Raw genomic sequence first — 21,856 nt, forward strand, 5'->3', positions numbered from 1 at the left:
CATAAAACTGCTGTAAATGTGTAACTTGTTGAAAGCTAACTCAGAATCAGCCTTGACATGGACAGAGATGGTGCCCAAAACTGGCGCTTTGTAAATGAATTAAATCAAATGTGAATACCTCGACTGCTAAACACCAAATCAGTGGCAGTGATGACTGGGTGGGAATCAGCTGACAAACTGGCTTTCAAGTGTTGTTGTTATTAAAGCATGGGAATTCTCAAGCTATGAGTGACTTCAACACACAGGCATCTCCTGCAGACAAAACACTGGCCTAAGGACATAATTTTTTTTCTGGTCAATTTTGATTGATTGATTGATTGATTTATTTATTTTTGAGAATAAAAACAAGAGACTGCAAGTGAGAGAAATTATAGAACAAGATAACAATACAAATTAAAAAAATGTGTTTCGAGGATGTGAGCAGCTTGTCCCTTCTATACCTGTAAGTTCATGTACATGCTAGGAGACTAGTTCTCCATCACTTCTGCTCATCCTGAGTGCTTGCTTCTCTCCCTTTAATTTTAAACAAGTCCAAATACCGTGAGGGGGTTGACAGGATGTATTCTAGCTGTTGCGACATCTTAACCTTCGCCTGTCCGGGTTATCGACTACACACGGAAGTCATCGTGGGGCCGTGCGGACCCATGCTTCTCATTTCCTTCTTTGAGAAACATGGGTCCGCACGGCCCCACGATGTTTGTAGTCTAAATATAACCTCTTTTTTATTTTTTATTACTTCTCGCTGAAATTTTAGGACATGAGCTTTTGAGGTGCCCGAGGCATTCTTAAAAGCTTATTAAAATATTCGAACTAGTTTAAGAGATATTTGCAATTAAACACCCTTCTGGGTCCACACTGACCCACAACCACCGGCGAAGGTTAAACTGGCAAAGATTTTTTTCTTTCTATATACAAAAGATCTGATGTAAGATTGTTGAGGATCAGAAAGAGTAGGAAAGCTTATTCATTATGCTGAAGCGGTTTGACTTGTACAACTGGCAACATAGAACTGTACTGTAGAAGAAGTAGGGGTTTCTGAAAACACTTCATTCTACTGAAATGCTTCAGTGGCAGACAACACTAAATTGTGATGACTTTTGTGTCTGTGCGCAGATTTGTTGTCAGCTGTAAGATTGCCCAGGGACGTGAACTTGCCTATGGAACACCTTCTGGATCTGCCTTGCACAGGAAGCAAAGCGATGATGAGATTTCATGAAGCACTTAAACAACTGATGGGACTTTGCTTTTCTGAGGAAACGGCACACTCCGCTGGAGAGATCTGATAAACAAAGGGAAGTAATTTATTTCCACTGGAGAGGCTTGACTTTCACAACTGGTGATGATTTCCCCCACTTGAAATCCAGCAGCGACCACAGTATTTTGGATGGAGGTAAGACTCACTACAGAAATGGCTTCTTCTGCTGTGGAGGTTTGAATACAGAATATTTGTTGGCCTCACAATCAAAACACAGCGCTAACAGCTTTCTCTGCCTCTGCAGTCAGCTGATGATAAGCTTTGGAACACAGACACACGTACAGCTCGAGCATACAGCTAAAGCAGCTCATTCTAGGGTAAAACACTGACGAAGCTAAAGCCACATGATGATTTGTTGGGAAGTGCTGTACATTTATTGTACTTGTAACATCAGCTGCGTAAAAATGCAGCACTACTGCTGGATACTGAACAGCCCAGGTGACTGACTGGTAGATACTGCTGGTCTAAAACTGATTTTTTTTCATTGCGCTATCTTTTTATATTTAGTCAAGTTTTGACTAAATATTTTAACATCGAGGGGGAATCGAAACGAGGGTCGTGGTGTATGTGTGTGTGTCTGTGTGTGTGTGTAGAGCGATTCAGACTAAACTACTGGACCGATCTTTATGAAATTTGACATGAGAGTTCCTGGGTATGATATCCTCAGACGTTTTTTTCTCATGTTTTTGATAAATGTCTTTGATGACGTCATATCCGGCTTTTCGTGAAAGTTGAGGCAGCACTGTCACGCCCTCATTTTTCAACCAAATTGGTTGAAATTTTGGTCAAGTAATCTCCGACGAAACCCGGACTTCGGTATTGCATTTCAGCTTGGTGGCTTAAAAATTAATTAATGACTTTGGTCATTAAAAATCTGAAAATTGTAAATAAAAAAAATATTTTATAAAACGATCCAAATTTACGTCCATCTTATTCTCCATCATTTTCTGATTCCAAAAACATATAAATATGTTATATTTGGATTAAAAACAAGCTCTGAAAATTAAAAATATAAAAATTATGATCAAAATTAAATTTTCCAAATCAATTTAAAAACACTTTCATCTTATTCCTTGTCGGTTCCTGATTCCAAAAACATATAGATATGATATGTTTGGATTGAAAACACGCTCAGAAAGTTAAAACGAAGAGAGGTACAGAAAAGCGTGCTATCCTTCTCAGCGCAACTACTACCCCGCTCTTCTTGTCAATTTCACTGCCTTTGCCATGAGCGGTGGACTGACGATGCTACGAGTATACGGTCTTGCTGCGTTGCATTGCGTTCAGTTTCATTCTGTGAGTTCGACAGCTACTTGACTAAATGTTGTATTTTCGCCTTACGCGACTTGTTTCTTTTTCGTTTTTTTGCGCTCTCTCCGTTGCCCTTTTTGTTCTGTTCGTCCATTCTCTTTCTGCTTTCACCTTCTTTTCATCACAAGGAACAACAAGTCACGTAAGGCAAAATTACTACATTTAGTCAAGCTGTGGAACTCACAGAATGAAACTGAACGCACTGCATTTTTTCACAATGACCGTAGTCTGCCCCTCGTGCAAAACGCAGTGAAATCGATGAGCCTGTTTAGCGCGGTAGTGGTTGCGCTGTGGTGCATAGCACGCTTTACTGCACCTCTCTTCGTTTTAACTTTCTGAGCGTGTTTTTAATCCAAACATATCATATCTATATGTTTTTGGAATCAGGAACCGACAAGGAATAGATGAAATTGTTTTTAAATCGATTTCGGAAATTTTATTTTAATCATAATTTTTATATTTTTAATTTTCAGAGCTTGTTTTTAATCCGAATATAACATATTTATATGTTTTTGGAATCAGAAAATGATGAAGAATAAGATAAACGTAATTTTGAATCATTTTATAACAAAATAATTTTAATAGCAATTTTCAGATTTTTAATGACCAAAGTCATTAATTAATTTTTAAGCCTCCAAGCTGAAATGCAATACCAAAGTCCGGCCTTCGTCGAAGATTGCTTGGCCAAAATTTCAATCAATTTGATTGAAAAATGAGGGTGTGACAGTGCCGCCTCAACTTTTACAAAAAGCCGGATATGACGTCATCAAAGACATTTATCAAAAAAATGAAAAAAAACGTCTTGGGATATCATACCCAGGAACTCTCATGTAAAATTTCATAAAGATCGGTCCAGTAGTTTACTCTGAATCGCTCTACACACACACACGCACAGACAGACAGACAGACACACACAGACACATACACCATGACCCTCGTCTCGATTCCCCCTCTATGTTAAAACATTTAGTCAAAACTTGACTAAATGTAAAAAGGGTGCTCAAAACTTGTCCAATTTTCTTTTGTAGAATTGCTCAGAACCGCGCCAACATCCAATTTTTCCTTTCGTGTCACAAACTGCAACCTTGCAAGCTGCAAGCACAACAAGAAGACTGCCACAGCCTGCAAACAATGTCACGCACACAGCGTCAAATGCACTGCAACTAACAGCAACAGCAACCGGTGCGCTAACGACAACCAGTGTGCTGACGGCAACCAGTGCAACTAACAGCAACCAGTGCGCTAATGACAACCAATGTGCTATTGGCAACCAGTGCGCTAACAGCAACCAGTGCGCTAGTGACAACCAATGTGCTATTGGCAACCAGTGCGCTACGGCATCCAGTGCGCTAACTGCAACCAGTACGCCAATGGCATCCAGTGCGACGATACGACCGACATTGACGTCATGGGACAAGAAGACCGAGGACTGGATGGCATGAGGGCTGGGGTCATACGGAGGACTGGATGGCATGAGGGCTGGGGTCATACGGAGGACTGGATGGCATGAGGGCTGGGGTCATACGGAGGTTTCTCGGAAAACGCGTGTTGAACTTTGACCCTGGCGGATATGGATGTAGCGGGTGGTGTCCACCTCCGAGATCTTGACCTGTGTGCTGGGAATGATGATGTCACTGGTGCCGGGCAGGGGGGATAACTCTGCCTTGGGGGTTGGAGCTGCAAGCAGAAGCATACTGTGATAAGCCAAAAGATGATGGTTGCATACAAAACCTGTTTTCTTTTGCAGTGGAACTCCCCTGGTAAGATCACTTTTTTTGTTTATAAGGCTGACACACTTACCTCCCATTTTAAGACTTGTTTAGTATAGGAATTATACTTATGCAAGACAAACATCCTCCACCACTATTGTCTTCCTTCTGTAGCATCAACCACCATGAAAATTAGCATAATGATGTCCTCAACAATTACAATCATCATATCATATCATATATCATAGCATCATCATCATCAACATCATCAACATCATCATCATAATCATCATCAAAGCCTGAATGAATAGTTGTTAAATAAGTTTAGTTCTGTGGCATTTGGACTTTCAAAGATGCAGACAGTGTCAGATGGAAATATTGACACCAGTACATACTTGCAAACTGCAAGTTTAATCGTTCAGAACACAACTAGATGTTTCTTCAACAAACTTGATATCAATGAATTCTTCTCTTCAAGGCTCATATAAATCTACCCTTTTATTTTGCACCCAGGAGAACTTCTTCTTCTTTTTCTTCAGCGTTCCAGAATGTTTCTGGTTATGTGTGAGCTCGTCTGCCCATTTGGGTTCCCCACACTATACTCTGAGAGCATAGTCAGCTCACTCCGCTTTCGTTGAGTGGGCATGCTGGGTATTTTCGTGTTTCCATAACCCACCGAACTCTGACATGGATTACAGAATCTTTTCCGTGCGCACTTGGTCTTGTGCTTGCGTGTACACACAAAGGGGGTTAAGTCACTAAGCAGGTCTGCACATAAGTTGACTTGGGAGATCGGAAAAATCTCCACTCTAACCCACCAGGCGGCAGCGACCGGGATTCGAACTCACGACCTCACGATTAGGAGGCCGACGTCTTACCACCACGCCACTGCGCCCGTCTCCAGGAGAACTAATTAAGATATGAAACAAGGAACTTCATGACACAATGATAGTCAAACTGACCTGCTCAATAATCCCACAAAAGTAATAATAATAATAAAAAAGAGCGTTCTGTATCAGGTTATCCATTTTCAATACCCCCCAATAAGTCCAGTAGTAAAACTCTGCTATCATTTTTGTTTGGTTTAACCTTCACCAGATTACCCTTTGGACTACACAGTCCGGATGATGTGGGTCGTGTACGACATATACTTTCCAAAGAAGGATTCAACGTAAAAAGTATGGGTCGTACACGACCCACGCCATCCGAATAAGGATAAACGTGTTGCCGTCTCTTTGCAAAGTATGGGTCGAACACAACCCACACCATCCGAATAAGGATCAACAACGTACAATTCCTTACGTAATTCCATATGGGTCGCCCACGACCCACATCATCCAGACTGTGTAGTTCAAATTACGTCATTGTTTATTTGTTTGTTTACAAAGATAATCTTTTAAAAGTTGGGCAATGGGATGGTGGTATGGTGATTGGAGATTACATCGAGTCTCAATCAAAAACTCCAAATAGTTTCAGAGTTAAAGATGATTTTGTGAGGCTCTGGGTCGTCCACGACCCACAGTGAAGGTTAGCTCAATTAATTATTGGAATAAAAGAAAGAGACATAGCTTGATTCCTACCAGTTTTGACAGAATTTTGTGTAACTTTACCAACGACAGGGAAACCATGCAAAGAGCACATTCTGAAGTAAAGAGGACTTCCACAACAGCACAAACCATCGCACAACCAGGCTAACAACATCACTGAAGAGCATGCTGATGAACACTAACAGAGTATCAAAACACCATCAAATGTGCACAACTTACTGCACTATATGCATACTCTCAATACAACGCATTGAAATTCCCTAACCTTAATGATCAATCTGATTTTCCAAAGTAGTTTCTGATTACCTTCACTTATTTGCAAATTATTAGCCACCAACTCGGCCCACAAATCTTTGAGCATGTCATGCCAGAAGTGGAGAGAGGGAGAGACACAAAAAGACCAAGCATAACAGACGATGTTTGAAAATAATTCTTATGCATTGTGGAAGAGTTGTTTTTCTTGATTGTGAGGCAAAGCAAAAAAATGTGATTACTGACCGTAAGCAATCATTGTGTCACAGTAAATAACAAGCTCTGATGACAGGAAGTGGCAACATACTGCACACATGAGCTTGTTATTCAAAGTGACGTCATGGTTGCTTGCCGTCAGTGATACAATAACAGGGATGTCGTTAGGCGTCGGACATCGGACATAGACCGATTACAAGGCTCAAATGTCCGATTCACATAGCCTCATTGCGGTCAGATGTTCTATCGTTTTCAACTGAGCGCGGTCATGGTCCGATAAGAATTCCTTTGGACAGCGCGATATTTGATAATATTCTTTTCGTGATAGTGCTGAAGTTTTTGGTCGTTTTTTAGTTTGTTTGTTTCTCTTTTGTGTGTGTCCTGCACACAATGTTGGTGCATGTACTGATATGTGTGTTTGCACATGATAATTTTGTGTTTTACACACAATTATAATGTCCTATTAAAATGTCTGAAAGCAGTCAAATGTCCTATTGATGCCGAAGAGCTCAGGACATTTGTCCTATAGGTATGAATTTGTGGCAACATCCCTGCAATACTAGTTCAGCTTTCCTCAGCTTCTAGGAATACAACTCTTCCAGAGTGCATTAAAACCAAAAAGAAATATTTCCCAAAATTGTCCATTAGACTGATACAAAGGAACCTCTTCTTCTTCTTCTCCTTAATGTTCATGGGCTTAAGACTCCCACGTTCACTCATGTTTTTAGCACGAGTGGATTTTTACGTGTATGACCGTCTTTACCCTGCCATTCGGGCAGCATACGCCGATTTCGGGGGAGGCATGCTGGGTATTTTCGTGTTTCTATAACCCACCGAACTCTGACATGGATTATAGGATCTTTTCCATGCGCACTTGGTCTTGTGCTTGCGTGTACACACGAAGGGGGTTAAGTCACAAGCAGGTTTGCGCATAAGTTGACCTGGGAGATCGGAAAAATCTCCACTCTTAACCCACCAGGCGGCAGCAACCAAGATTTGAACTCACGACCTCCCGATTAGGAGGCCGACGACTTACCACCACGCCACTGTGCCCGTCACACAAAGGAACCAAAACAGCCCCTTTCACTTGATAACATAGTGCTGTTCAAATATCCAAGCTACATATGCTGAAATTACCTCTGTTACCTGTTAACCGTAGGACAGTATGGTATCTAAAGTTGAAAGAGCAAAGCTATGATGATCAAAACCATCTGCAGCACACAGTTTTCTTTGAACAGGAACACACCAACAGAAGGAAGGAAAAACAACACGGCACCTCGGATATCTGATATCTTAAGCTCAAGCTTTTTTCACTGTCATTGGTATCTGAAATAAACACGCCCACCATGCTGAAACCTTACTTTAGTTTATCTGAGCAATAACTGACTACACAAATGAACAGCAAAAACAGTCAAATGAATCGAATGCACAAAAGAACTAAACAAACTGAATAACTTCCATCCCAGGGTGCCAGAAAACATGACAGCTCACTTTGTGTCTGGAAAAAGACAACACAAAATACTCCATCGAAGGCCACTGACACAGCAAAAAAAAGTAAAGGGAATTCAACAGACTTAATAACATAACCAGCTCAGGTCAGACCAAGTGAAACACAACAAACAAAAGATAAATTAAATTCAACAAAATCAACAACTCATTTCAGACTAAGTTGAACACAACAAATAAAAGAATTGGACCAGTTAACCAAAGTCAAACCAGCCATTATTTATAAACACTATATGAGTTAAGCTTGATTACACGTGCCATGGGACACATATTGAGGGTGCAGTTAACACAGAACATACACACACATACGTCTATCTGTTAACTTTGTGTACATGTAGGTAAAATCACTCTTGACTCTTCGAATGCTTGGGAAAATACGAGGTACTGGTTTGACTGAGGCTAAGAGAACAAGCATACAAAACTAACTAAAGCAAAATTAAAAAAAAGTCTGGGTGCACCCATCAGCGATTAAAATATTAATAAGTGTATGGGAAATTTTAAACTACACACAAAGTTACCATGGAAAGGTGAGCATAAACTAAAGCAAAAATGTCTTAAAACGATCAAAATTCAATCAGTTTTCTTTTTGTTCTTCTTCTTTTCTTTAAAAAAATTTTTCTTCTTCATTGAAATTGCAGCAGACATAATCTGCATGCAAAGTTTCATCTTTATGTTAAATGATATCCACACCAACTGTCGACATTTTTATTCTATTTTCTGCTACTATTGCTATCCTAATCATCTAAAAGTGTATCTTCATCATCAATCATAAAATATGGAGAAACACTTTATTACAAAAAGAACTTTAAAACAAAACAAAACAAAAAACACTCTGTCAGCCTTTTCTTTCCTTTCTCTTCACTTACGGTTACTATTTTTGTTGTTGAACAAACCAACTTTGACTAATATCTTTCTTTCTGGTTTTCTTTTCTCTCATTGTTTTTTTTTTCTGACTTAAGTCAATACGATAAGAGTGCACCCAGACTTGAAACTAAAAGAGAAACTGAAAAACAACAGAACTTACACAAGGCAAAACAACAGCAAAACGAGGGAGGGAGGGCCCCTGGGGGAGCAGAGCTGGGCAGGTCAGAGAACGACACAGGGGCACGACCAGCCCCCCTCCCTCCTCTCTCCCGGCTTGGCCGCCTGACCTTTGACCTGCGCAGCACGGGGCCCCATCAGGGAGGAGGACTCATGCACAACACCGTCACGATCACAACACTCGGGCTTGGTGATGGAGGTGGGGGCTGGGGGGTGCGCCTGGTTCTTCACCACTTTGCTGTTTTCTCTAAACTTCTTGTTCTCAGCGGTATCGGACCCACCACTACCAGGGAAAACTTTCACACCACTGTTTTCACTGCCGGGAGGAGGATTGAGGCTAGTGTCTGTGGTAGGGGAAAGACCGTCTTTGTTTTCATTCAGGTTAATGTCTCTGGCAGGCTGTGCATTGTTTGAGCTGTTCAGGTAAGGGATGGGGTTCTGTTGTGGTGTGGAACCAGTCTTATTATGGAACGAGTCTTTTGTTTCTGGGACAGAAGAAGAAGAGTCGGTGTCCCCGTGGGACAGGTCTCTCCCAGGGGGAGGGGAGGGACTGCTACCCGAGTTAACTTCTTCACCGTCGTCTAAGCTGAAGTGAATGTCCTGGGCAGACAGCTGAGACACCACTGTGTCCACAGACAGAACGTCTGGCTCTGCCTTGTCTTTTTTCACAGCGTGATGGTGGTTACTACCACTCCCTTCAACATCATCCTCACAATAGTCCTCAGAGGAAGAGCTATGATGGCGGCTGCGCGGCCGACAGGGCCAACGCAGCAGAACCCTCTCAACCATCCGAACCCGCTGAGCGATTCTCTTAAAGGAGGGAGTCCGCGCAACACTGTCGGCAGTTTGGGGGAAGGTTGGTTTCTCCAGCAGAAACCCCTTTTCCTCCCTTTCGGGGGTGAGCAGGATAGGGGGGCTAGTTCCGCAGGAGGAGGCCGAAGAGCGGCTCTTGATGCTAGTCCTAAACTCTGGGATCAGGTCCTGCTCTTTCTCGAAAACAGCAAAGTCGTGAATGTTAATGCACTCCAGGTCGCGCTCGGGCACAATCTCCCCGTTGATGGACAGGCCTCGTTTTCGTGCGGGGATGTCTAGGGAGTTGGAGGAGACAACAGAGGAGTTGCTGTCACGGTCTTTACCTTTGCCTGGCTTCATTCGCACAAACAACGACACTGGCTGCATGTGGGGACAGAAAGCATGGCATCGTTAGTTACAGTCACTCTCAGCATAAATTATCAAACACTCAACATAACTGATAACGGCATATTAAAGCAATACATCAAAATCTCTCTCTCTCTCTCTCTCGCCCTCACGCACACACACACACACACACACACACACACACACACACACACACACACACACACTAAAAAAACACCAACTGAATCAGTTGTTCCCCACTTATCATTTTACAAGATGGAAACCGTCAATTTTCCTCCATGTGTAGGAATTTTCTCTCAAACTTTTTTTTAAAGCTGAGAGGGTATAATACTGATACATGTATAATACTGGCATCTGATATCAAAATACTTTTTTTTACCTAAATACTCTTGTACTGAATATTCTTTTAAAAGAAAGCAGTCTGCAATCTTCTGCTCATTACAAAGACCAAGGAATAGTCCTTCATATCACCTTTGAAGCTACTATGCCTGTCTACAACCGTTAAGAATTTTCTGACTTAGAAACTGGCAGGGCATTTGCCAGTGTGCCAGCTTAGAAAACCAAAAAAACAACATACATTCAGCATGTTTGTGTAGATTTGTATACAAAAGCACATACCTTGTGGTCCCCCATGCAAGTTTCTTTGCCGAGGATGAAATATTCAGGTTTATGCTGTGGATCCTGCACAAACAGATCAATGTGCACATTGACAAAGATGAAACCATCACTGATAAGAATGTTTCTGTCATTAATAAGGAAGTAGAGACCTCTGTCATCATCTCAGGAACTCAAGGTAGAGATGGTCTCCCTTGCATCCACAGACGGCTCCCAACGTACAAGGATTGTGGTACTATCGATTACAGTTATAAGCCTTACTGCTTTTTGGGGGAAACAAACCTGCAGAGTGGTGGACTGTCTTTGAAAAAATTTCAGGATCCCTCCATTTTAGATCCTGTGTTCTTAAAATGTCTATTCATAACCTGTGTAAATGTACCCCATTTTAAGACTCCCTCCTTTTAAAGGCATGATTCACCCCCATTTTAAGACTCCCTCCTTTTGAAGGCATGATTCACCCACATTTTAAGACTCCCTCCTTTTAAAGGCATGATTCACCCCCATTTTAAGACTCCCTCCTTTTGAAGGCATGATTCACCCCCATTTTAAGACTCCCTCCTTTTGAAGGCATGATTCACCCACATTTTAAGACTCCCTCCTTTTAAAGGCATGATTCACCCCCATTTTAAGACTCCCTCCTTTTAAAGGCATGATTCACCCACATTTTAAGACTCCCTCCTTTTGAAGGCATGATTCACCCACATTTTAAGACTCCCTCCTTTTAAAGGCATGATTCACCCCCATTTTAAGACTCCCTCCTTTTAAAGGCATGATTCACCCACATTTTTTGACGGGCGGGGACGTAGCTCAGTTGGTAGCGCGCTGGCTTTGTAGCCAGTTGGTCGCTATCAGCGTGGGTTCGATCCCCACGTTCGGCGAGAGATTTATTTCTCGGAGTCAACTTTGTGCAGACTCTCTTCGGTGTCCGAACACCCCCGTGTGCACACAGGCGCACGAAAAAGATCCCACGTTCACAGCGAAAGTCTCAGGGCTTGGAAAAGACGAAGACACGCATGCATCATCTCTCGTCTCTGATTATCATGATCGTATTTCGATACTTTGACGAGACAAACCCAATGCTGGTGTGTCGAAGAAGACAGCCACAGCGGGCTTGTTCGAATCAAAGTATCACACCATATCGTCAGCGTATTACCAATACCTGTCCCAATATAGACCAGTTGGTTTAAGAGGACGTTAAACCCTAATAGTCAGTCAGTCAGTCACATTTTTTGAGGTCTTAAAAGGGGGGTTCCACTGTACCCAAAAGTCCACCTGCCTCTTCTTCAGTAAAGAAAGTAGGAGAGAATTACCATTCTCCTTGCAAACACAATCTGATCAATTCTAAGCTTCAAATGCACAAGTACATACTCAGAACTGTTTTTGTTTTTAACCCCATTATGCATGACTCAAAGAAAGCAGGGTGTTTTCAAGACGGAATATCCTCACTGATGAGATGACGTCTTTGGCACTGTGGGTGAGAAGGATGCGGTCACACCATGATGGCACTCTCGTCTTCATGTAAGATAGCCCATCATTCACATCCTCTGTAAAAGGGTAGCTGTCGACAAAATTAATGAAATTGTATTGAAACCAATAACTGTGGAAAACACACAAACACACATAAACACACACACACACACACACACACACACACACACACACACACACAAACACACACAAACACACACACAAACACACACACACACACACACACACACACACACACACACACACACACACAAATACTCATGCACACGGACACACACACACACTCACAATACCTGGGAGAAAAGTTGATGTCAAATTCAAACAAGCGATCCCGGAAGGCCTCAGGCTCTACGTCGTATTGCAGAAGCTGAAACAGAGGGATATAAAGTTCATAAATACCATTCTAAACTGAGCAAAAAATGTATTGCACCCATTTTCGTACCCCAACTAAAACATTCATTCCCGTGTCATTTCATGCAAACTTGATATGCCATTAAAGGCCCTTCACTTGGCTATCTGGCTTACTCTTCGGATCAAAGATTTCTGTTATAGGTATCACATGACCGCCCCCGAGGTATGGGTACCCCCAAAATCGACCTGACAAAAACATCGATTTTCTTTGGAAATAGTTAAATTACAACATTTCCCCAGGCAGGCAGGCAGGCAGGCAGGCACGCACACACACACGAATGCCCGTATGAGGATAAACACTCAAGAAGTTTCGTTAAGAATCTGGAAGCACTTCACCTTCAATGGTTCAATCCCATGTCCCACTAATTAAATAACAATGAGGACTGGGTGGCCGAGTGGTAACGCACTTGCGCTCGGAAGCGAGAGGTTGCGAGTTCGACCCTGGGTCAGGGCGTTAGCAATTTTCTCCCCCCTTTCCTAACCTAGGTGGTGGGTTCAAGTGCTAGTCTTTCGGATGAGACGAAAAACCGAGGTCCCTTCGTGTACACTACATTGGGGTGTGCACGTTAAAGATCCCACGATTGACAAAAGGGTCTTTCCTGGCAAAATTGTATAGGCATAGATAAAAAAATGTCCACCAAAATACCCGTGTGACTTGGAATAATAGGCCGTGAAAAGTAGGATATGCGCCGAAATGGCTGCGATCTGCTGGTCAATGTGAATGTGTGATGTATTGTGTAAAAAATTCCATCTCACACGGCATAAATAGATCCCTGCGCCTTGAGTCCGAGTCTGGAGATACGCGTGCGATATAAGACTTCATATAACTCGTACTATCACAAACATGATACTCTTATCTTGAGCAACCATCAATGTATCCTTTTGCCAAACACTTAAAGGATTCAAGTACCATGCAATCCTACATGCTCAGGTTCAAGTTGCATCAAGTTGATTTCTTGAAATGTTTACCCGACCACTCACACACATAATGATACTCACCCACTTGAGTGTGTTGCTAAAAATGTCTGTGTGCTTTTCATGGCAGTCAAAACTTTTGGTTTCTACTGTTAACACCACCTGCACAGACAGTCATATAAATAATTAACAAATGAAGAAAGAATATTTTTTTTAATAAATAAATAATTCCCTCAATCTATCGTTCACTCACTCACTCACTCAATCAAACAATCAATCAATCAATAAAATTAAAATAAATAATAGTGTATTATTTGAGCAGTCTCTTTAGAGAAATAAGTTATCATCAAATGTCACCAACAACAACAAAATGTTTCAATTAGCCTATTCAACCTTTCACTTACCAGCAAACACACTTTCAATCAAATTTAATGACATTTGCAAACCTACATAAGTAAATAAATATAGAAACAAGTGAACAAAAAAACAAAAAAATAAATAAATATAAAACAGAAATTAAATAAATAAGCTGCCTATACAAACAAAATAAAGGAAAAGACACAACAGGCAACATTCCCAAATTTTCGCCATCAAAGTGGGATAAACACACACCTTGCCATTCCCCTCTTCTGTGTAGACGACTTTGTTCACCTGGTCTTTCTTGCCTAACGTCTGCTGGGCCACTGCTTGTGGCGTCAGAGCCTGAAGAACAACACAAATCATTTTTTCTCATTCACAATATTTCAGAAACAAAGCATACAATTTAAGAGAATTTTCAAGCTGAAAGTCAAGTGACATAAATGAATCTTGTCGCTAAATTGGTATTCTTTTCTCTTTGAAATTCTACTGTATCAGAATTTTGTTAGTTCTGACATACGCAACTATGCATGCACGCACAGATGCATGTGCATGCACCCATAGAAATTCACAGACACAGATACAGACACACACACACACACACACACACACACAGATACAGACACACAGACACAGATACACACACAGATACTGACACAGATACAGACACAGACACAGATACAGACACACACACACAGACACAGACACAGATACTGACACAGACACAGACACACACACAGACACACACACAGATACAGACACAGATACAGACACACACACAGACACACACACACAGATACTGACACAGACACACACAGACACACACACACAGATACAGACACAGATACACACACACAGATACAGACACACACACACAGATACTGACACAGATACAGACACACACACAGACACAGACACAGATACAGACACACACACATATACACACACACAGACACAGACACACACACACACACACACAGACACACAGACACACAGACACACACACACACACACACACACACACACACACAGACACACACACACATATTGTTCAATTAGGGAGGGGATACAGAAAAACTGAATTACAGAGAAAACAGCAACACATTCCACTGTTTCATAATTGTTTCTCAGTTCAGACAAAGACATAAACATACACACACAGACATACACACACACATACACACATACATACACACACACAAACACACATGCTGTAGAATACTGACCTTTATCAATAAATTGGAATCTAACCGGAAGTTGAAGTCACCAAATATGTAGAGTGGTACTTTGCTGTATTGGTCGTTCTCAAACCTACAGATACAAATTTAAATTTTATTTTTTTAGAAAAGAATGCTTCAAAAATAGGAAATTAGTGAAAAAACATGTACGTTTTCTACATACAGGTGGTACCATCATTGAAGTAAAAATAAACACAATTATTAAATAAAACTGCATAGTACCTTCATTTTACAACTTCACAAGTGACAGAAATAGTAGAAACAGTTTCAATGGCCTGAAAAAAAGGATTGTTCAATATGAAAACCAAAAAAACCAGCTAGGTTAATAAAGGTTACGGTTGATAGAATAGAATCAAAATCATTTCCAGGCACCTTGACCTATTAGTCTTTCAAGTGAACGAACAAAACAGTGAGACAAACAATAATGATAGGATGAGAGATTAAATTTCACCTTCCATCGCTCGTACTTTGCTTATTTGAAAGGCGCTCAGTTTTCCTTTTTTGTTTTGATTTTTGATTTTTGATTTTGGAAAATGAGCAGTCTGCTCAGGATTTATTCAACAAGAGTTTCGCCCAGACAAATCCCTGCTGTGCGAGTATTCTGACCTTTGTAATGTGTGAAGTAACGCTCTTCTTCTGTTTCCACAGTATAGGGAGGGACTCTGAAAGAAATAATAAAACCAAACACTTTTTACTTCCAATTACATGTATCTGACTGAGACATTAACTTTTTGCAGAAACACACACAGACACCCACGCACACACACATGTACGCATGAAGTTTATCACCACTGAGATCGTATGTTTACACCTGAGGATAAAAAAACTATTTTCAGTATCAGTAAATCAAATCAATTAGAGAGATGAGTAGATAGTTCTATAGCGAACTTTGCATCCTCATTCCCGAGTACAGTGGAACCCCTCACAAGGACCCCCCTCTCTAACGACTACCCCGCCACAACGACCCCCCTCTCTAACGACTACCCTGCCACAACGACCCTTTTTTTTTTAACCGATGTGTTTCCTTATATAGTTGTCACCAGTGTAGCGACCACCCCGCTCTAACGTCTAAGGACCGACCTAACAGCTTGTGTAACAACTTTGTCAGACAAAGCCAAGACTCTCAGTCAACGCATCACTGACAAACCGGTTATAACCAGTTATAACCGTCTCGCATAAACAAAGGCACTAAACCGCTGAGAGGTGTGATGGTTGGGTGGGCTGAGTAAACATCACAAACCAATCATCGAGAAAACAAACTCACGTGACCAACATACACCGTTCAACTCAGTCAGAATAGACAGTCTTTGGACAGAAGAGCAGTGGAGATCGACATGGCGTCTACAAATAAAATAAAATATTTAACTCTCGAAAATCGAGTGAATGTTGTGAACAGACACAAAAAGGGAGAAACTGCCATCGCGATTGCAAAAAGTCTTGATGTTGGAAAATCGCAAATTCAAGGAATTATCCAAGACAAAGAAAACATTCAGAAAAGGTGGGAAAGAGGTGACAATGCCGATCGAATGCGATCAAAGCAGCAGTAGACAACATACTCTGACGTAAATGAAAAGGTTTGGGATTGGTTCCTGGCTGCCAGAAAAAAAGAATTTTCCGATCTGATCTGCGTGTGCGGGAGATCAAAGGCAGGTCCATTGTGATAGCTGGGTGGCCTTGTTTTTAGACACTGACCTTCTTCCCATGGGTCATTGACCCAGTTTTAGCTATGAGAGGTGGTTCCCCTTTCATATCTGAGAGAGGAAACACTTCCTGCACCCGGGTCAGTGACCGAGTTTAACCTATGGGAAGTTTAACCTATGGGGCGGTCTCTTTGATGTCTTGAGAGGAAACTTGGCCAGGGTAGTACATGCACCAGAACTGGTGGACACCATGGACAATGTCAGACATGAAATCGAAGCAGTTTGCTTGAGGAAACGTGTCAGCAACTCAAACTTCTCTGTTTTCTTTTTTTAAGAAAATCTGACTTTCTTTGTGGCCCCCTGACCCCACCCCCTCCCTCTGTAGGGACCCCCCTCCATAAGGACCGATTTTTGTCAACATTTTCAAGGTCGCTAGAGAGGGGTTCCACTGTACAATGTACTGTGCAAATTCTGAGCTATTTGATCAAGAGTGCCAGAGGTGTCAGTAGAAATTGTTTATACACCTGCCTGACAAATCTCACCGTCCCCCTATTACATGGGTGCAACCTGGAAAATTCCAAAAACCGGCAAAAGTTGGGGTCCAGCTTTTTTAGTATTTAAAATGCCAAAAAAACCCTCTCCTGGAACAAAAACATCGGCAGCCGATGAAACCAAAAACCGGCTGCCGGCGTGTAGCCGGCAGAGTTGCACCCATGCTATTATCATTGACTGCGGCAACATGGTGCAATGGGAAGAGTAAAATACAAGTAAGATAAGCATGGCACCAAGGACTATCATACTCATTTTGGGCAAGAATTTTCTGTTTCATAGCAAACTGAATTTGTTTTGAATTACTCTGATGCAGCAACTAACCGTATTCTAATCATTCACACTATGGTGTCTTTATCAGGCCCGTCGCGATATAACCTTGAATGGTTGAAAACGACGTTAAACACCAAATAAAGAAAGAAAGAAAGAAAGTCTTTATCAGGAAAATACAGCCTGCACCATGTAGACGCAGATATGATTAGATTAATGAAGAGGTGCATGCCTAATGCATGAGATTGGTATCCTACTGTGCAGACTCTGGCACTCACAGACTCCATGGCGACAATGTTGGAAGCATCATGGAAGAGATGGATATTGACCATGTCAAATATGCTGTAACAGAAATGAAACTGGTTTTAAGTTACAGCAGTTTAGAATAACATCATTTAAACACGTTGAGCAACAAAACATGGAATGGACATTGCAAGAGGTAAGACTGTAGCATAACGGGGTTTTGTGTGTGCTTTTAAAAAATATATTTTAATATTTTTTCTATTCATTTTTTATTTTTTCACAATCATCTCTAACACACACACACACACACACACACACACACACACACACACACACACACACACACACACACACACACACACACACGCAAGCATGTATGCACAAAAGTAAGCCTGGACACACACAAATCCACACACACCATTATGAATTAGAAGAAAAAAAAGCTAAGCATCCCACATTTCAAACTTAACACCTATTGGTACTTCTATCTCTAAACAATCTGTCTTTCTGTAAACTCACCAGTTGTTGATGCTCCAACGGGTTCGTAGGAATCCTTTCCGAGACCACTTGAACTGTGAGAGAAAAATATTTTTAATCAATAAGCCTGTGCAAGTAATTAATTCAGTAAAAAGTTGTGTATTTTAATACTCCTGTTTCTTCTTGATCACTTGTAAACCTCACACAGGTTCATTGTTAAACCTGAACACGATGTTCACAAATAATTCTACCGGCACGGTTGGCCTAGTGGTAAGGCGTCCGCCCCGTGATCGGGAGGTCGTGGGTTCGAACCCCGGCCGGGTCATACCTAAGACTTTAAAATTGGCAATCTAGTGGCTGCTCCGCCTGGCGTCTGGCATTATGGGGTTAGTGCTAGGACTGGTTGGTCCGGTGTCAGAATAATGTGACTGGGTGAGACATGAAGCCTGTGCTGCGACTTCTGTCTTGTGTGTGGCGCACGTTAAATGTCAAAGCAGCACCGCCCTGATATGGCCCTTCGTGGTCGGCTGGGCGTTAAGCAAACAAACAAACAAACAAACAAATAATTCTGCCAGAGTTTGATTGTCTGTGGGAGAGCTGTACATGTGAAAAAGGGAGGCAAATACATGCTGGCAGATCAGTAAGACAAGCCTTCATGCTTTTGTGAACTTCAAGTGTGCATGTAATGCAGTGTCCACTCAATATGCCCATTTCTTAGAAAAATATTATTATTGGAGCTCACTGTTCAATGCCGTAATGAACGCTTTCCTTGACTTATCAGTGACCACAGTTGTCTAACCTCACTGTTTCAAAGCGGCACACGTCTTAAACCCCTGACAGGTTTACTTTCCTAGAATTCTTCCATAAGGGGCCACCTAAAGTTAAATCCACAAGTTTCTAAAGAGTGCCCTGTAATGTCAGGATGTACACCTCCGAATAAAGAACATGTAGGCGAACGGTATGTTATATGTCCGTCTGTCGGTTATGTCCTAATGTTGTATATATGTCTTGTATACTTGCCATTTACATATTTAATATACATGTTGAAGGATGAATGATGATACATTGTAGACGGATGCATGTTATTGATTAAAAGCCCCACAATGATGTGCTTGGCAAATAAAATAAAAAAATTAAAAAAAATAAAAAAATAAAAAAATAAAGAACATGTTGTGCTGAACCTGTACCCTAATTGTTTTCAACACAAAATCCTTCTCAAAAGACAACCTGCAATGTATGGACACTGGCTGGTCCCAAGGGTGTCCTTTCATCACAGGTACCACTGTGCTTGGTTCAATAAAACTGGAGAATTCACTTAACATAGCTGCCAACCTTCTGAAGTCAAAATCCAAGAGCCAGGGGGTCCAGGGGGACCATTTAGTCTTGAATATGAGCAGGGAGAAGTTGTAAAATTCGAGAGGGTTGGCAGCAATGTTGTAACCATACAATGTCAATAAATAAATTAATATCTCAGCCTTTGACCTAACTAAAAAAAACACACCTGTAAATCCTTTCAAATGAATCCTATCAGAACAACTTACCTCAGGGAAAAAGTGTTGAGGGAATTTGGCCTTTTCCTTGATTGGAACATTTTCAATGTTTCCTGATAGCACCTAAAAGCAAGCAAAACATCTAAACAAATGTATATTAATAATACAGAAATCAACCATGCATCTAATGATACATTGCAACGTAAAACCATCAGGATCAGGATCGGTACATAGCAGGAACATTTTTAGGTTATTGTCGCAACAGTAAAAAACACTGGCTGATTCATCAGTTATTAGTGATTGCATAAGGCGTTTTGAAAATCAGCATTTACTTCCATAAAGCCACTTGATTTACTACTGTTTAATTATTAGAATTTTACTCCATACACTTCAATTTTGAAATCCCTCAACAGAGTAGACTACAGATACAAGTTACAGAATTTGCGTCAATAAAATATTGTTGAAAATGTAACAAAGTACTGCATCAGACTGGTATATTACATGTTGCACACCCCAAACAAACAAAAAATAAAGAGACATCTGATATGCTGAAGTACCACCAGTAACTCTTCACACATCCATCCCCGATCCTCACACAACACCCCCGCCCCCCCCCTCCCCCCAAAGTTATTGCACCTAATGCGCTGAAAGTGGTATCCATAATCCTCTACTCACCTCGCGGCCTTCAACAGCCACAAACTTGCAATCTGCAACACAGGAAAGAGAGCACATACACGTAATAAAGTCATCTGAGTGTTCGAATAACTGACTCTCTGTTTGTCCTTTATAATATTACTGAAGGAAAAAACAAGTCGCGTAAGGCGAAAATACAACATTTAGTCAAGTAGCTGTCGAACTCACAGAATGAAACTGAACGCAATGCAACGCAGCAAGACCGTATACTCGTAGCATCGTCAGTCCACCGCTCACGGCATAGGCAGTGAAATTGACAAGAAGAGCGGGGTAGTAGTTGCGCTGGGAAGGATAGCACGCTTTTCTGTACCTCTCTTCGTTTTAACTTTCTGAGCGTGTTTGTAATCCAAACATATCATATCTATATGTTTTTGGAATCAGGAACCGACAAGGAATAAGATGAAAGTGTTTTTAAATTGATTTAGAAAATTTAATTTTGATAATAATTTTTATATATTTAATTTTCAGAGCTTGTTTTTAATCCGAATATAACATATTTATATGTTTTTGGAATCAGCAAATGATGGAGAATAAGATGAACGTAAATTTGGATCGTTTTATAAAAAACATATTTTTTTTACAATTTTCAGATTTTTAATGACCAAAGTCATTAATTAATTTTTAAGCCACCACGCTGAAATGCAATACCGAAGTCCGGGCTTCGTCGAACATTACTTGACCAAAATTTCAACCAATTTGGTTGAAAAATGAGAGCGTGACATGCGACAGTGCCGCCTCAACTTTCACGAAAAGCCGGATATGACGTCATCAAAGACATTTATCAAAAAAATGAAAAAAAACGTCTAAGGATATCATACCCAGGAACTCTCATGTCAAATTTCATAAAGATCGGTCCAGTAGTTTAGTCCGAATCGCTCTACACACACACACAAACAGACAGACAGACACACACACACATACACCACGACCCTCGTCTCGATTCCCCCCTCTACGTTAAAACATTTAGTCAAAACTTGACTAAATGTAAAAAGGAAACAAAATAGAAAGAAAGAGAGAAAGATTCATTAAGAATGGACAAAAGTAAAGAAAGAAAGAAAGAATGGAAGAAAGAAGAAAAGAGAGATTAAAGCTAGAAAGAAAGAAATTCGAAGTGGTATTCAAATCTTTATTGAGAAGCAAATCCACTTTGACATAGCTGATGTATTGTCTCCAACCCAACCCCTCATTATATTTATTACTCCTTGATCTCCAGTTTATTTCTCCATCCCGCCTTAAAGGCTGCCATACTCGTAGCGTTCATTAATTAATTCATATTGTTTACAAGTGCGAATAATGTTATATAACTGTACCTAAGGGGATATAATAACGATTGGCTGTAGCTTTCGAACACAGAAAAAATTATTTAAGTATTGCAAAGTGGTGTTGATAGTGTCGAATGTAAACAGAACAGTCTCGAACGCCATCTTTGGTTTACGAAACGTCACAAAGTGACGTCAACGGTCTAAAAATAGCCC

The 21,856-nt window shown here is 41.0% G+C and overlaps 1 protein-coding gene across 2 annotated transcripts in view; it reads right to left on the bottom strand.

Annotated features, from left to right (window-relative positions):
* Positions 1 to 2,290: 2,290 nt before the first annotated feature.
* Positions 2,291 to 21,856, bottom strand: part of LOC138982939 (inositol polyphosphate-5-phosphatase A-like) — a 61,246-nt gene continuing 41,680 nt past the window's right edge. Inside the window, exons 6-18 of one of the 2 annotated variants that reach the window (XM_070356335.1) lie at positions 20,364 to 20,395; positions 19,740 to 19,811; positions 18,241 to 18,293; positions 17,757 to 17,820; positions 15,626 to 15,681; positions 15,008 to 15,092; positions 14,037 to 14,126; positions 13,509 to 13,586; positions 12,392 to 12,465; positions 12,057 to 12,168; positions 10,614 to 10,676; positions 9,974 to 10,010; positions 2,291 to 4,243 (exon numbers count right to left, since the gene is read on the bottom strand). In XM_070356335.1, the coding sequence (XP_070212436.1) occupies positions 4,086 to 4,243; positions 9,974 to 10,010; positions 10,614 to 10,676; positions 12,057 to 12,168; positions 12,392 to 12,465; positions 13,509 to 13,586; positions 14,037 to 14,126; positions 15,008 to 15,092; positions 15,626 to 15,681; positions 17,757 to 17,820; positions 18,241 to 18,293; positions 19,740 to 19,811; positions 20,364 to 20,395 (974 nt within the window). In that variant the 3' untranslated portion in view covers positions 2,291 to 4,085. Of the gene's footprint in view, positions 4,244 to 8,820; positions 10,011 to 10,613; positions 10,677 to 12,056; positions 12,169 to 12,391; positions 12,466 to 13,508; positions 13,587 to 14,036; positions 14,127 to 15,007; positions 15,093 to 15,625; positions 15,682 to 17,756; positions 17,821 to 18,240; positions 18,294 to 19,739; positions 19,812 to 20,363; positions 20,396 to 21,856 lie in introns of both variants that reach the window. The other variant, XM_070356334.1, reaches the window with a different exon arrangement.

The sequence above is a fragment of the Littorina saxatilis genome, linkage group LG12 (assembly GCF_037325665.1).
Source record: "Littorina saxatilis isolate snail1 linkage group LG12, US_GU_Lsax_2.0, whole genome shotgun sequence".
Taxonomy (NCBI): Eukaryota; Metazoa; Mollusca; class Gastropoda; order Littorinimorpha; family Littorinidae; genus Littorina; species Littorina saxatilis.